We start from the raw sequence: 16639 nt of genomic DNA, 5'->3' as shown, positions 1-16639 counted from the left end.
TACCTATTTTTAGCTTGTATTAAGCTAATAGTTAATAATAAACTTTAAAACAATAAGCTTACTAGATTTTGTAGTGTGTAGATTTTTTCAGTATTGCACCTTGCATCTCTTTGGAAGTTTAAGGTGCTTGGGGCTTCTTCAACTTGCTTGGAGTAAAATTGACTCTGATAACTCTTGAAGGAGGAGAAGAAAAGGTTTAGCTGAAGGATAAACTCCTGAGGCCTCTCAGATAGTAAATTCACAATGCTGTAGCCGCTACCCTTCAATATAAGCTTTGAGCCTTAGGAAACTGCTGTCCACCTGTCTTCCATTGAGCTATGTGGCCTTGAAACAGATTTTAGACTTGAGGTGAAGGGGGTGCAAATGCAGATGTATGTACCTCTTGGTGCAGAGGTACTCTAAGAGGGAGTGTAGCATGGAGATATTTCTGTTGTGCCACAGTTGGTTGTACTTAGTGTTGGTCTTTCTGACTGCTAACACCTGTCCTGTTATAAATGAAATCACTGGATAGCTTCTCTTCTTTCTTAAAATTTGGAGCTCTGTCTTAAAGGTTTCCTTATCAGCCCCTACATCCACATTCAGTTCAGATAATACCAGTAAGTGTCTTAGATATGGAGATGTGGTCATAAGAAACACAGTGTTGAAGTTAGAGACTTTTCCTTGAATATAACATGCTTCAGAACTCTTCAGATATTTTTTGCCTAAAGCAAGAGAAATTATTTCTGGAACTTGTGTCACTACTCTGAATAACCTGGTTTTATTATACTTTGTGACAAATACTTCAATTTAAATCTGCATTTTTTTTATAGCTGGTTACTTTAATTTTTAATTAAACGTTAACTCTTTTTGATGTAGTTTTGATTTTATATTTAAAACAACAAGAAAATAAGTTGGTTAATCCTTCAGATAAAAACTAATTTTGTATGAAATTTGTAGCATGAGCTTAAATCATTCGTCTATACAGGTATGTCTGTTCCCTGCCTAAAGAAACCAGAAGATGATGTCCTGCTTGTATGTGTGTCCCTCTGAGTGCACTTTTTAAGATTCCCCTACATTTAAACTGTAAAGCTATTATGCTAACCCTGTTTAAAGAAAAAAAAAAAAAAAAAAGAGAAAAAAAAAAACCCAACAAAAAATCCTCCCAAACAAAACAAACAAACAAAAAACTCCACAAACAACAACAGCAACCCCAAAAAATCCCCCAGACAAAAAATTTAATTTAATTAATTTAATGTTCTTAATTTAACGTGTTACAGTGGAATTTATAGCTCTCCTGTGTGAAGCCTGTGCTTCTTGCCTTGCCCTCCCAAGCCTGGTTGTGCTGCCCCGCAGGTGGCAGTAGTGATCTGGCAGAAAAGACCCCTGACCCAAACTTGTGTGAGAAGTTTTTTTTATCAACTTAGCAGTACAAGTAAAACCAACCGAATTCCATGGCTTTTAAAATTTTGTTGATTGGTGAAAAATGCTCCTGTATATTTGATCGCTGTATGGCATTTGGCTTTTTAGGCAAAGAGTCTCTTTCAAACAGAAAACTACACAAACTAAAGACCTGTCTGAGTTTCTTGTGCAGTAAGGCTCTGGTTTGCTGTGTGGTGTCACCGTGTAAAGGTGCCAGGGAAAATGTCTTCACTCTCAACTAGAGAGAGAAAGTACTGTATAAGGGGAATTGGTGTTAGCCTGTTGTTCTAGTCATAAATTCTCTTTCTTCTGACTGCTTTCCCACTGCTTATCAAGATGAAATAATATTTCATTTCCCTCTTATATGTACGTCAGAATTTTAAAATCTAGATTTGTGTCTGGTATTCTGTGAAGATCACCGGTCCAAAACTATTACAGAAATGGTAAAGATGGAAAATGATTTCTGTAAGGCGATGGCAGAAATTCTTTGCCAGTTAATGGTATTCAATGTAATTACTTATTGTTAAGCAATTCTAATTGAATACTATATTTACATTATCTGTTTGCATGTCCCCTGCAGAGTGTGCAGTGCATGATAAATACATAATATAAGTAGGCTTTAAAGTATTTTAATTTCTGAGAGCAAACAGATCTGCTTTCATGTGTAGTAGCAGAACAGGGCAGTCTTATAAATACAAGTATTAATTTTGAAGTTGTGTTGAACCAAGATTTTTTTCAGTGAGAAAACGGTTTCAAAAGAGCCCGAGGGTGTTCCATAGATAGCCAAACTCAGTTAAAAATCAGTGGTAGCTGGCACTAAATCACACAGAGTATTCTATAAATATTTAGCTGCAGGTCTGATTTCATAGTGTGTATTTACTAAGAGCAAGGTAGGCTTTTGATTTTTACTCCCATTAGCTCATGTGAGAAAATTCTTACAGTTTATTACTTCTCATATGATCTTGTAGCATTTTATTAAATACTTCACACAGTAACAGCTAAAATTACATTGAAACAGTAGTGCAACTTAGAACAATTTGGGTTTTCAAAAGCTTTAAACTAACAAGTGCTGCTGTAGTTATGCTCTTACATATAATTGCTTCAGAGTATGATTAAATGAGGAGAGAATTGGATTCATAATCCTTGAGCACATTCCAGGAATTAGTTTCCTAATTTACTAGTTTATGAATGGTATGTTATCAGGAAAGGACTGAAAGTAGAATTGCACAGCATCTTGTTTTCTGATGACTGATAACAATTAAGATTGCTTCTGAAATCGAGGTAGAAGGTTTATGTGCTATTATAAATAATTAAAATTGTAAATAGTGTCAATAACCAGACCCTGTCCTAAGAGCTGCTAAAGGCTTATCTTATTTGAGCAGAACTCAGAAGTTGGATATGTATTTCTAAGTCAATAATTGAGTGATCATTTTGTATTATATAACTGGAAACATGCAAAGAATTTGAATTTTTTTTAGAATTATGTTGTGAGCAATTTGTTTAGTAAGAGAAGACCTACAAAAAGCGTATGTCATTATAATTACACAGAATCCAATAAAAGATAGTTTTTCAAATTACTTCCATATGTGTGTAGGAGTTCCTTTGTACTGCAAAGTTATTTTAGATACCAGAATAATTTGTTTCATACTTTGAGTGCCTTACTGTTAAAGTCTCCCCTTAGATTTTAAATTACTTTGACTGTTGTTTGATATACAGTAAAAAAAAGAGTTTACAATAAAAGAAATTTAAGAAGTAATTGAAATTCCAGTTTGTGTGCAAAATGTGCCAAATGAAGTAATGGTATTTGCAGGGGTATTGTATGAGTTCAGTAGCTGTGGGGAAACTACTATAAAACTGTTAAATATGCTCCCCCTCCCCCTGCTGTCTCTAACCACTGGTGCAAAAGTTTGAGAAAATAAAGGAACTTTGGCTGACAAACATTCCAACAGAGAAATTAATGTACAATAAATCACGTTGTAACTGGTTACTCATATTTTTCTTATTGTTTCTACTGATGTCCATATTCCTGGAAGTTTAACAAGGAAAGATTACTGAAAAAGGCATTTTTATATTTGTATGTTTCTCATTGAACACTTGTCTTGGGACCCAGCAGAACAGCAACTGAAGCAAAGGAAAAGTGTCATTTGTACTCCTGGTTTCTTGAACTAATGTTTTAGTCTCTGAGCTAGTGCAGACTTAAACAATGGCCTGACTAACAGGAAAGTTGGTTGAAATGAGTATACTTTAAGATGGAGTTTTTGAATGTGCATTCTGTAATGCTCACATAAATTCAAAAGTTAAGAAAAGCTTAATTTATATAGGAAAATCTCCTTATTGATTAGAATTTATTTCATTTGGTAGACTGCCTCCAGATGACTGCCAATCTAAAGGCATGTAGGAAGGGCTGTATTTACAAACTGCTTTTGAATGTAGAATATAATCAAATATAATAATAAAACATAAAATATATGATAATTTTTATAATATTAATATATTTATATAACATTATACTATTGTGTAATCAAAGATCTACTGCTAACAGTGTAGCTTTCTTCATACAATATTGATTTACATTCGGGTGCCCTAATAGGTCTTTCCTTCTTAGCTTAACAGATTCAGAGCCTCTGGATAGAGATTTTAAGATAGTTCAAAGCTATTGGTTGAGAATTGTAGAAATTGTCTTATTTTCAGGTGTCAGTTTTCTCTGTCTTGACAGACATTAAGCAAAATCTTATATGTTAGGTGTTATTTGCATAGATTACCAAGACTTTCATTGTCCAAGTACTCATAACAGTCTGTCCTCTGTGTTGTGTGTACACAGATGTTATTTGGCATGGGTTTAAATAGTGGGACAGTGAATTACACTTTCTTATAAAAATTAAGTTTTATATCTAAATGAAATATGATTGATCTTTGCTTTATATGATAGTTGCACTTGACACATGCAATTTCTTCTTTCAAGGTATTTGTTGTCATTAATGTGTGACATGTAATGTGACATGTAATGTGTTTCATGATTATGAAAATAAATACAAGTTTTAAAGTAAGAGTAAACATTTAAAAAAATAAAATGAAAGCTTTCTCCTAGCTTCTGCTGTTAACATCTCTGCTAGTCTTTCATTACTGTGCATTTTTTCTGTTTAGGAATAACCTTCAAGTTAAGCAAAATGTTGGCAGTACTCCTTGTTGCCTTATAATTTGTTAAATGCTTTCCTAAATCTTGTGTTTTTGTGGTAGATGATCAGATAAGCAACATGAGCTAGATTTTTGTAGGAGTTAGTTCAATGAAGTCCAGTTCCCCTGGGAGAAAGGAGACCATAGAGTAGCTAATAAAACACACATTTGTATCGATCCAGAGCAGTGTAAGGGAGATCTTCTGGATCCCTGTGGCTTCCTGTCAGAAAGATACTGCAGGGAGGAGCCAGCCAGGGTTTGAAGCCAGCACAGTAGCTGCAGCAGCAGCTAAAGAATGGGGTAGGGGTCTACTGATACCATTAAAGTTCTCCTGCTGTCTTTAATGTAAATATGTCCCATCCATTAATGATTTCTTCTGATGCATTCTGTTCCTTACTTGTCATTCCATTTAGCTAATTACTCTTCCTGTGTACCAACTTGTACTTCAAAAAACCATAAGATTTCTTAATTTAAAAAAATTACAATTGTAATGTATACTCATCTTGTTTGTTCTGATCCTTCCTTTGTCTGTCTCGATTATGCAGATTCTGGGTGATGCTTTATTCATCTGTCCAGCACAGATTGGTTCTAAGGTGTCTTTAAAATAAGTGAGAGTAATATTAATAAAAACATCTGGCTTGAAAAATGGTTATTGCTGTTTTCTTTTGGTCAAAGATTTGCATTTAAAGCAGGAAGTTTTAATATTTTTAAATGGAACAGTAGAAGCAGCATAAAATCAGTGTTGTTGCTACTGTGATTCTTCCCAGTTTCTTAATGAGGGCTTTTTTTTTTCTATGCAGAAATTTAAAGGGTGTTATAGTGACTCTGAGTGATGATGGGCATCTTCAGTGTTCCTACCTGGGAACTGATCCTTCACTCTTCCAGGCTCCTAGGGTTCATTCTAGGGAAATAAACTATGAAGAATATGATGCTGAAATGAAAGAGCTTCAGAAAATTATCAAGAAAGCCACAAAACCACAAGGTATACTTTTCCCTGTTCTATAGTTCTATGTATTTTTAACCACTTGACATTCCTTTTAGCACTTCAAAATATTTTATTTTCATACCTTAACCATAATTACATTTCTGTAGGAAATAGAATATTCAATGGAATTCAGGTTTTAATTAAAACTATAGAAACAAAATCCTAGACTGTAAGCACCTTGGATACAGAGAAATTGTTTTTCTAATTTCATGATGCCTCTTGGAACATTCAGGAAATGTGTCAGGTTGCAGTTAACTCTCACTAGTGTAAGGGTTCAGAGAAAAAACTGACAGTGCATCTATTACCCAAAGGCAAGAAAACATAAGGAATTTCCCAACAACAGTCTGATACACTTAGGCTTCAGAGAGAACAAAAACATTGCCAAATTCCAGTATTACAAATAACTTCTTAAGTTGTGCAATTAACAAAATACAATACCTGTTAAGGCAACTTTTCTATTGGCTTTGACTTTCAAAAATTATTGTATTTGAAGAGCATAGAGATATCAAAACCCAAGTAACTAATCATGACAAGCTCTGGAATTTACATATGTTGCTAATATTGTGTTGGTTTTGTTCAAGTAAAGGCACATAATTTCCATGAAGATCCTCCAAAGTTTGTGTTTTCATAATGCATTTTTTAAACAGTGTATCTGACTTGCACAGGGAATCAGAAGCATGTCATTTTACAGGAAACTATGGAAAAATCTTATTTTATAACTTATTATTTCTATTAATCTATTTTCTTGATGTTAGCTAGCATGTTCTTAAAGCACATTAAAGTGTTGTGGCTTTTTGTCTAAAAAAGAGGGCAAAAAAGCTCACAGTTGTAATCCCTAGAAAATAAGAAGTTATTTATCTGCAATTGTGAGCTTCATTCTACAGCTGGAAGATCTCTTTGTAATTGCATATATAATAATACTAATACTAGTTTTTAAATTTTATAAATCCAGTAATTGGTTATTTAAGTGCATAGATGTGGGTTAATTCCATTGATTTTTACCACACTCCGCCTCTATAAGTACCTGACAGTTTTGTCTGGCTATCATAATGAAAGGAAAAAAAATGCTGGAAGGAGTAAATACATTTTAAGTGAATCAACTTCTGTATGTTAGTTTTAACATATGGTGGGGAAGATCTAGAGAGAGACAAAGGAAACATAGCTGTCCTTTATAACTTTTCTAATAACAAATATGGTATGTTTGACAAGTTTACTGTGAGTATTGTTGATCTTTTCCCCATTCACTCTTCCTCAATTTTTTTTTTTTTTCTCAGTCTTTTTAATGTGACCTAAGGGGTTACACTGGTATTTTCAGATGGGATTTTATGAATGCTCGTTTTGTTGTGGAGAGAATCTCTCATGATGTGTTTGTTGCTTTAACTGGATGTAAAACTTGTGAAAAAAAACTTTTTTACAACAAAATGTTATACTTATGAAGAATGCCATTCAGTTTCAGATGTATTGGCTTTGTTTCATTGTGCCTTTTTTTCTCAGAACTTTAGCAGAATCTTAAAATAACTGTTGATCATGTCTGGTTGAATACAAAACACTTTTGAACATTGATTACCATGAAGTTGCTTTTAAGAGTGAACTTCAAAATGAGCCATTGATTTTTTGTTCTTTTTTTGATTCACATTTATGCAGTGAGAGCTTGAACTGTTTTGAAAATATCTACCCTTCTATGGAAATAATTTTTCTTTGTTTCGTTTTGACTTCCAAACATGGAAGGTATTTAGAATTAGGTCATGATATAAAAAATAAACCACCTTGGAGTAGTTATTTCCATAAATGTCTTGTATTTCTGTCCACTGCTGACCATTAAGCTGTTGAACTTAAGCTGTTTTATACATTTTGAAGAATAAGGATTTACATTATGAACTGATGAAATATTTTAAAATCTAACTGTTGTACAAACTTTAATGTTACTTGCCTCGGTCTGGATGACATAGTGATTAAACATAAGTATTTTGGCTCAGTTTAACAGTAATAAAAAGTTGATACTTAGGTGTAAACTTTAGTTATGATTGCTGTCCTGTTTCTAAAATCAAAGTGACCTTATGACAGAAATTGCATCATAGTTTACTTGAAGAAGCAACCTGAAGTTAAATAGTTATGAAGGGCTAGAAAAGCAAGATATTTTTTACTCTGCAAAGCGAATGGACTCTGTTTAACTGGCAGATCCAGTTGAGTGCAATTGTGGCAGTATGAAATAGGCTGAAGCTTCTTAGGGTAGGTGGTATTGGGAGTATGATGCTTTGGATTTGCTTTTTTTCCTGTATACTAAAGGGAGGCATTTCTCTTTGAGCAAAAGAAAATACTTGTTTTCTGTCTTCATTAAAGTCTTTTCATCTGCTTTTTAGAAAGACAATGTGCTGCCTACTAGTTCTGGGTCATTTTTCAGGACTCAGTGGTAAAATTGAGTATACTCATACTCTCAATTATTCAATTGAATGGTAATTTTCTCTTGATGATAATTTTTTAAGTTTGTTACTAATAGGAACTATAAATTTCCTGTTTGAGTTTTTCGTTTAAAAAGAAAAACACATACTATAGAGCTGAACTTGTTGACTCTTAAGATGGGATTGTGATTCCTCATGGTGTTTAGGTGCCTAGCTTTTAATTCTTAACTTTTTTTACATGTGAATCTGCACAAGGAATTTTATCATGGATATAAATGAGTTCATAGCATTCTTTGCCTTGTACGTTGGCAATCCTGAAAGTCATCAATTATCCACGTCCCAAGTGATGTTCTTTCATATGCCTTTTCGTGCAGAGGAATTCCTAAAAACTACTTAAATTTTACACTATTTGGCACAGAATCTTTCTGTGTCTAATATATTTGTTATCAAATTATGTAGATGAAAGTGCTGTGAGAATGAAAGTGCCAGTGTGTATTTTGGAGATGGTTCTTTATTATAGGTGTATTAGTGTATAGATGTGAGGACAGAAGTTTAAAAGTTCCTAACAGTCTCTGAAGATCATGGATAGGTGTAAAATCCTAGATGTAAAATCTTGTTATAAAATGCATCTAAATCCTTTTCAATACATAAATCAGAAATCCAGAATGAGATCCAGGTTTAGATTGTCTGTAGAAATCTTATAAAATAAAGAAGTTTCTTTGGTCAAAAATTGTGCTTTGTCACTTTTCTTCCTTAACAGTAATAGGTGCAATGAAGTAAGTCAAACTTGATGCTGATAAAATTTCATTATTTTCAGAAATACTGCTTCATGTTGGTTAAAGGCAAGCTGATTCCCCCCTTTTTTTTTTTCAGATATTTTGCCCAAATCTGAAAAACACAGACATCTGATTGTCACAGCAGAAGTTTCACCTGATTTGGATGCCAAATCTGTATGTACCTGGATAAAAAAGAAATGACTGTGAAAGCATTGGTTTCATACATGAGTAAATAATGGTTGATGATGGATATTGATTCCTACCTATTTATATTTGTGGGTTAGAGTATCTGTGTAGCTCCCAGTTTTCCAACAATTCAAATGCACTTTAAAATTATTTTTACTGGAATTATAAAAACTGGTTAGTACCTTCAGATTCTTGGCTAAGAAAACAAGCAAATGAGAACCCAGGATCTGGAATAACTGTATTGGTGAGAATTTGTAATGGTGAGCTGTTAATAATACAGGGGGAAGTGGTAAAAGTGTTACCCCATGGATAGTTTAAAGATAACAGAAAGGAGCCACTCAAAGGTGTATTGTAAGACATCTCTTTCTGGGAAAGCATCATTTAGTGTTCTCTTGTGTTGCCACCTATATGGTTTGTGTATCTTGTATACATATGTAGTTTATAAAAAATAATTTAAATTAAGATCCAGGACATCCCATAGTGTTTCTTAAAAGTTTTAACTTTAATATTTCAGAATGTTACTGTATTACAATAATTTTACAATTACACTCATTACACTAGAACACCTCTAAGTAGTAATTTCTGGCCACTGATTTCTGCAAAACTCAAATGGCTACTTACTCATGCAAAAATATACAACAAGCTGCTTTTAGTATTTTTATATATATATATTTGATATATTTCTTTAAACTCTGTTATTATTATTTTTACTTCTACTACCCTTATCCCTTGAAAAAGGGACCTCTTTATAAAGTGTACTAATGTTCTAGCTCTTACCTGAGAAAAAGGACAGTGTGGCATGGTCTGGGCTAGCTGCAGTGATCTGACAATACTTAGAACTTTCAGGTCCATAGACTACTCTCATGCTTCTGTGCTCAATCACTCAAGCTTCCAGAACTGAGTGGTCTGTTTCATGTGTAAGTAACTCAGTATAGCAATCAAACCTGTATTGAATCTTTATTTCCACATGCTGTCCATATATCTTGGTTACCTGAGTGGTAGAGTTTCCAGGAGATGCCTTTGGTAGCCATCTAGAACTGAAAAATCTGGTAAGATGCTTCATGGGAAAGGAGAAAGATCAATATAGGAAATGTGGGAACAATTTCAGGACTTCTTCAGTGATCTTGGAAACTACAGGCTTGTAGATGCTACTTCAGCATTTGTGAAAAGATTTAAATTGCAATGTGTGTGGTAAAAGCAAAGAGGATATAGATGTATTAAAATGGATTAGATAAGGAAGTGAAGGACTGTGTTCTGTTATTTAACACCACCACATGGTGGAGGCCATCAGTATGGCCTCTGATCCAGGAAATCCAGCTGATTTCTGAAATAATATGGCAAGGATCAATCTTTTTTTGCACCCCTGCTGGTGCTTCAGGATCAACCACTGGCCACATGGACTGTGGGCGTGACAAGCCAATATGAATGTAAATGTAGCTGTGTGGTTTTTTTTTTTTTTAACAGAAAAAGTTACACAATTTACAAATTAAAGTCCTATATCTTGAACCCAGTGAGCTTACCAGCTTCCTGACTTGTTAGAAACTTTGCAGATATGGATCTTACACTGGCATGTTGGGATGAAAAGGAGGGTGGGTAGAAGACATCGGAATGCTTTTAATTTACTCTATTATCATGAGACCATGTAAGATAAGTCAGTAATTTGGTATTATAGCAGAAGTGAAGTGTTTCTTTAAAGTAAAATAGTTAAAACAAACAGGAATATTTTCTTAAACTGTAGGGACTGGCCTGTTGCAAAATTAAATATAAACTTAAAATAAGATATTTTTAAATAGACTACAAGGGCAAGATGAATTTTTTAGTTAGCTAGAACTGGCTGTTGAAGTAGAAAATAGAAAATGTAGCAAGATGCCTGCTATAATTTTCTTTTGAAATTCAAAATATGTTTCCGATTATGTGAGTGTGATTTTACAGTATGCCATGGTGTGTATATAGTGTATTGTCAGAGAAGAGGTCACCTTCCCCTACTGAATAACATGATATTTCTAGAATTTAAATAAACATACACTGCAAAGTAGTGTGCCAAACAAAACAGTTTCAAATATTCATATATACATCAGAGTGTATTAGTTTTCTATATAAACAGCATTCATAACCTTTTGCCATCCTATTTTGCAGGCAATTTCAAACAGAGTCTTCACATTTTCAGAAGGAACTGAGAAATGTATTTTGTATATTTTAATCTGTCATAGGAATGATAAGACCTTTACTGTTAATTGCCTATTTACCAAGTTGATGTAGGAAAGTAATATTGCATTCACTGTGTTCACTCATTCATGTGTAATACTGAATTTACTCTGTTTTCATCTTTTTCTTCACAGCAAGCCATTGACAGTGAGGTACAAGCAGAGGCAGTACCATCAGTCACAGTAAAGGTACTGTGCCTAAGTCAAACAGTAGCATGGTGCTGGCAAATTTTAACAAATCTGTCACTGTCTATGTACTTCACGTAGAACATGAAAAAGAGCAAAATGTGAAACACAGTATTTTGATTTTCCTTAGTATGACAAGGTGTGGTTCTAGCAAGCCTTCATGCTGTCATAAGAGAGTGATTGGAATTTGTGTTTTTTTTTTGATAGGCATATCAAGAAGCAGACAGAAATAGTGTTTGCTGGTATCTTTAGATGTCACTGTCTTGATTAGCAATTCTGAAGTGTGCAGTCTCACGTCTGCATGGTTTTAGCTCATTTAATTGGCATAACATCTCTAATGCTATTGATTTAATTGTTCTGGTTCACCTTATTGAGATTCTGGTTTCAGGGGATGGGACATACCTAATGTATGTACAGAGTTATAGATGTGATCCCTCCTTGCTAGCATTAATAGTAACTGATGATCTGTGGACCTATTTGCAGCCCAAATATATTGTCAAACCAAAATAAATGTTTGTTAATTCTGTTGAAGTAATCAAACTTCCTGACACTTGAGTCATTTTCTAACAGTAATATTTTCACAAAACTGATGGGGCCTGGCTGTAGTGAGTTCCTTGGTAGACCAGCAGTACAACACATGTAATAATAGCTTGTAGGTGTGGTCTCTGTATACTCAGACCACATTAAAACTTTGGTCTCCACTACGTTTGGATATTAGATCTGAGTTAAGGACGTTCTTCTGATATCTGTTGGTTTTGCAGAGAAATGACTGCATACAAAAGAAGCAGCCAGGGCCACACCAGGCTTATGGTTGTCAGCTCTCATAATCTAGGGTCCTAGTTGTGCTAGGTGTTCTGTATATTGAATTTTAGAATTTGTTCATAGTAAAAAATCAAATAGAACTTGTTTCTGAAGTTATTCAGAAAACTATGTATTGCTCTTTGCAGTTAAAGGAGATAATTTGTTTAGTTAGCTTTCTTTTTATTTCTTTTTAACTCTAGTCACCTAGAAGAGACAACATTTTTTTTTTTACATTAGAACAAGTGTACATGACACTTGTATTGCAGTCTTTTTAATAGCATTGGTTACTTCACTACACTACTTTAGCACTAGTTTGTCTTGGCTTAAAATTACAAAGCTCATGAGAAATCCCCTCAGTTTTTTGGGGCCTATCAAGCTACTGTGTTCTGTTACTGCCTGTAGGTAAATAAGAACTGTAAAAGGAAAACACTGTTTTGGAAGTTGAAATTTGGAGTTTCTAAATGTTGTTGCTGAATTGCTCTTGCAGCTTTTTCAGATCTTTTTGTTGGTTATGTTTGTTTTCTGCTGTACAGAGATTAACTCATTGCTTCCTTTAAATTCTTCTGTATGTCACTTGATTCAGATAACAATACAGAGCAGAGTGACTGCGCAGAAACCAAAGCTGGCAGTGCATGTGCAACCTCCCCTAGCAGTGAGCTGTGACCAGTTCATCTTTGATGATTTAGGTAAATTATGATGGTACCTTTACTGCTATCATATCATATTAACTTTTCTGAGGATCTTTGAAAGCTACAGTCCAGCCTCCATCGAGTGCGTTGTTGTAGATACACTGAAGGTAAAGCAATTAAAAATTTGTCTTTTCAGCACTCCCTGGTGCAGGGAGCTATCACCTGTCTGGGGATTCTGGCCTTTTCCCTACTCTGTTGATAAGGATACAACCTAACCTGTTGATAAGGATTCCTACTATGTTGATACATGGGGGATTGCCTTGCAGACTTAGTGAATCAAGATCAAGGAAGTATGTCCTGCTGTCTCTGTTGGGACTGTAGAGCACTTCTGCTCTGACACGTGCAGTACTGGTCCCTGTTGAAACAGAACTTTACTGGCTACTCCTCTTATCTGGAAAAACAATTCATATATTTTCTCAACATGTGACAGGAGCAAAGGGCTGATGGCTTTGTAAAGTATTAAAGTCACAAGATAAAACTGAATTTGTTTTGATATTCTGTGTTTAGTGTGCTGAATTGTTTTATTGGTTATTCTTCAAGAGAGTTATGAGTTGAAGAATCTAGTTTGCCTTTTACAGATTACAGATTTTTTTTTAAAAAAAAGCATGTCCAGTTGTCCAGTGATTTGATAAAGGTGAATTGAAAGAAACAACTATAATTTAATAGAATATTTCACAGAGTGCTGGAAAATATGTTGCTTCCATTTTGGTGCTCCTACTACTTGATTTAGTTCTTTATTGTTTTTAGAACCAGATTCATCTGAAACCGTGGTCCTATCTGTCTTTTTGAAGGGGAATTGTTCTCCATCAGAACTAGAAGGAAGTTGTAGGGTTTCATATAACACACCAACAGGTAAGGCACACGAGATTTCAAATTGATTTGCCTTTTTTTTTTTGAAGTCTTATTCCTTACAAATTTTTTATAAATGTTCTTTCTAGATATATTGAAGGCAGCAGTAATTAAAGAAATAATATGTATCAGAGTCTAGTCTTCTGTTTTAGTTGATATTTTTGGTAGCATCATGAAGTTATGTAATTGGCCTTACAGAGGCAAAATTATATGCTTATGGCTTGGGAAGCAGCTGTACAAGCTTTACCATCCTATTCTCTCAATTTTCTTCTGTTCTGCTCTTCAAGAAACCCCCTGTTGGAGTGAGTATTTACATCTTTATGACTATTGAGCCTTCTGGGCTGCCAGCAAATGTGACAATATCAGCCTCTCCACAGAAGAAGAGATTTGAAAAAGCATCTGGAGTGATTATTCCTCACTTCCCTCTTAGTGGTTGAACATATTCATTATAAAAAAGATAAGCTAACCCAATAGAAACTAAGTCCTGTTTTATAATGCCCTAATGACTCCAGTGATAGAATATGTAAATTTACCCTGCTATAATGAGCTTGGTTTTCTACACACAGCCTTGTGAATGTGTCAGACTAAAGAGAAACTTTTTTAGGTGGGGCTTCCACATCAAGTTAAATGCAGCATAAACCAGTTTATGCAGTCTGTTCTTCACTTCTCGCTGCTTAGCTTTGCTTCTGCACCTTCTTCCCTGTTGTGCTCACACAATCACCAGTTATTTCCCAGCCAGATTTGTTGATCTGGTGCAAACAGACCACAAACAGGTGGACATGGTGGCATGTCCAGGTGACAGGTGACATGGAGTAGATTAGCATCAAAGAAATCCTAGGCTTCTGTGAAGAGTGGAGGTCTTGAGTACCTTATGCTATGTATACACTTTTATATTATTTAAGTACTTCCCATCACTTCTCACTTGAAACATTGTGTTTATGATGATATTTTTTGCTGTGGGCTGATTGAAATGCTTCTTTCTAGACAAAACTGAAACCAATGTTCTAATGAACTTGATCTTACCCTTTTTAGGCAAGGCTTGCAGATATGTGCAGGGCATGGGAGAGAAAAGGATGCACCTCCCTTTGCTTGAGAGCCTGCACAAAGAGTTTGTGCAACTCAGGTCCCTCTGTATTGAGGCTCTCACTGCACATTTATGCTGAATGAGTTGCTGCACCTTCATAAGTGTCCAACTTAGTGATTTAATACCAGAGTGTCAAGCTTAAAGGGCATTTGTCACTGGCAAATCACAGAATTATGAGAGTTGGAAGGGACCTCTAGAGATCATGTAGTCCAACTCTCCCACTAAAGCAGGATCACCCAGAGCACATTATGCAGGGCTGCACCAGGTGGCTTTTGAGTGTCTCCAGATAAGGGAACTCCACAGCCTCCATGGGCAGCTGCTTCCAGTGCCTTTTGTCACCCTCACAGTAAAGAAGTTTTTTCATATGTTCAAATGGAACTTCCTATGTTCCAGCTTATGCCGGCTGCCCCTTGTCCTGTCACTGGGAATTACTGTGAATATGCTGAAAATGGAATATATTATTTCTTTGAGATGCTACTAGTTAAACTTATATTTTAGATACTAGGTTGTATTTTGCAAGCCTTTTGGTTAGAGAGGTAAGGAAATCTTGTATCTTAAGTATGTTTCACTGTTGATATGCAATTAATGAAAAATCCCCAGAAGACAGGCAATGAAACAGAATTAGGGAACTGTAGAAGAAAAGTTAACTTTCCTTCTGTGGCAGAATTTGAAAGCCTCCTAAATAAATGAGCATAATTAAATTAATCATCATGAAGTAATTTAAATTATTCAGCTGGGATGATTCTATTAAATTGTAGACAGATACTTGCATTACCTTTACAGGGCAATCAAATCCCTCAGTGTAATATACTATGAAACAAAACCTAAATGCCTTTGTGACTTCATTATATTTTATTCCTCTTTTGTTTTCAAAGGTAAATATATCTATGTGATTGAATTATTCTCCAGTGTACCTGTGTGGGATTCATACAGTTAATGAGTCACTCAGTTGGATGGGATTGCACTATTGATAGATGTGGCCTCATGTCTATTTTTTGGCTAGTATTATATCTTTATGTATTGTCTACTTAAGAAATGTGGCTTAAGTTATTTAAAACTTGTTACTATGTTTTCTTTTTTTTTTTCTTTTTTTTTTTTTTTTTTAAATCTGAGTAGCATCTCATATTTTCTCTTTTTTTCCTTTTCTCCCATTGCTGTTTACATGATAGAACTCAATCCTGAAGGTAAGTAAATTGAAAGAAATGCAAAGTTTGAATGGTTTAATGAATGACTGCATATGGTGAGCTGTTATTCTACCTGTTATTTCTGTAGGTTCTTCTTATCCCTGATCTGATATTATGAATGTGAAGTAAATAAAGCTTAAACATAAAAAGACAGTTACCCATAGGGAAAAGAAAAAGTAGGAAAGACTTGATGAAGTATATTGCACCTTATTATATGTAACAGGAATTGTGCAAAGATTAATTGCCTTGTGCATTGAGATTGGAAATGGAAGACCCAATTGTATGCTTTTTATTTATTATATTTTCAGCTACTTTTTAAAGCAAGACCTTGGGCAGCTTGTACAATAGTAAGCAGCTAAGTTCAATAGTAAGATGTTTGTGTTATATTGTCAGCAAGTAAATATTGTAGTTTTCTCTTCAAATGATGAAAATATTGTTCAGCGAGTCATTCTGAAAGGTCATGAGTTTAGTGTCAAGTATTTTCTTAGTACCTATCTTTCCGTTTGTTTTACACTGGTTCTGTTTTTTAAAAGCTGCTGCAGAGTAGTTACTTGGGAGCCATTATCAGCCATACAAAAGAGTTAATGAACTGACAGCCAGAGGGATGAATCTGAGCCTTCTAGTAATATTTTCCCTCCAAAATTAATCTTAGAAATAACTTTTCATTGCAAGAGATCCATAAAGCAGCAAAGAAATTTGTTAGCACAAAGGGTTGCTTGGATGA

The 16639-nt window shown here is 34.6% G+C and overlaps 1 protein-coding gene across 1 annotated transcript in view; it reads left to right on the top strand.

Moving 5' to 3' along the window:
- BBS9 (Bardet-Biedl syndrome 9) overlaps positions 1–16639 on the top strand; it is a 282566-nt gene that overhangs the window by 44890 nt on the left and 221037 nt on the right. Inside the window, exons 11-16 of the mRNA XM_071736076.1 lie at positions 5373–5554; positions 8830–8906; positions 11258–11311; positions 12693–12795; positions 13546–13650; positions 15901–15915. Of these exons, the coding sequence (XP_071592177.1) occupies positions 5373–5554; positions 8830–8906; positions 11258–11311; positions 12693–12795; positions 13546–13650; positions 15901–15915 (536 nt within the window). The remainder of the gene's footprint in view (positions 1–5372; positions 5555–8829; positions 8907–11257; positions 11312–12692; positions 12796–13545; positions 13651–15900; positions 15916–16639) is intronic.

Source organism: Heliangelus exortis, chromosome 2 (assembly GCF_036169615.1).
Source record: "Heliangelus exortis chromosome 2, bHelExo1.hap1, whole genome shotgun sequence".
NCBI classification, from domain to species: domain Eukaryota; kingdom Metazoa; phylum Chordata; class Aves; order Apodiformes; family Trochilidae; genus Heliangelus; species Heliangelus exortis.
Note: the sequence above shows the minus strand (reverse complement) of the source record. Positions and strands in the feature narration are given on the sequence as shown.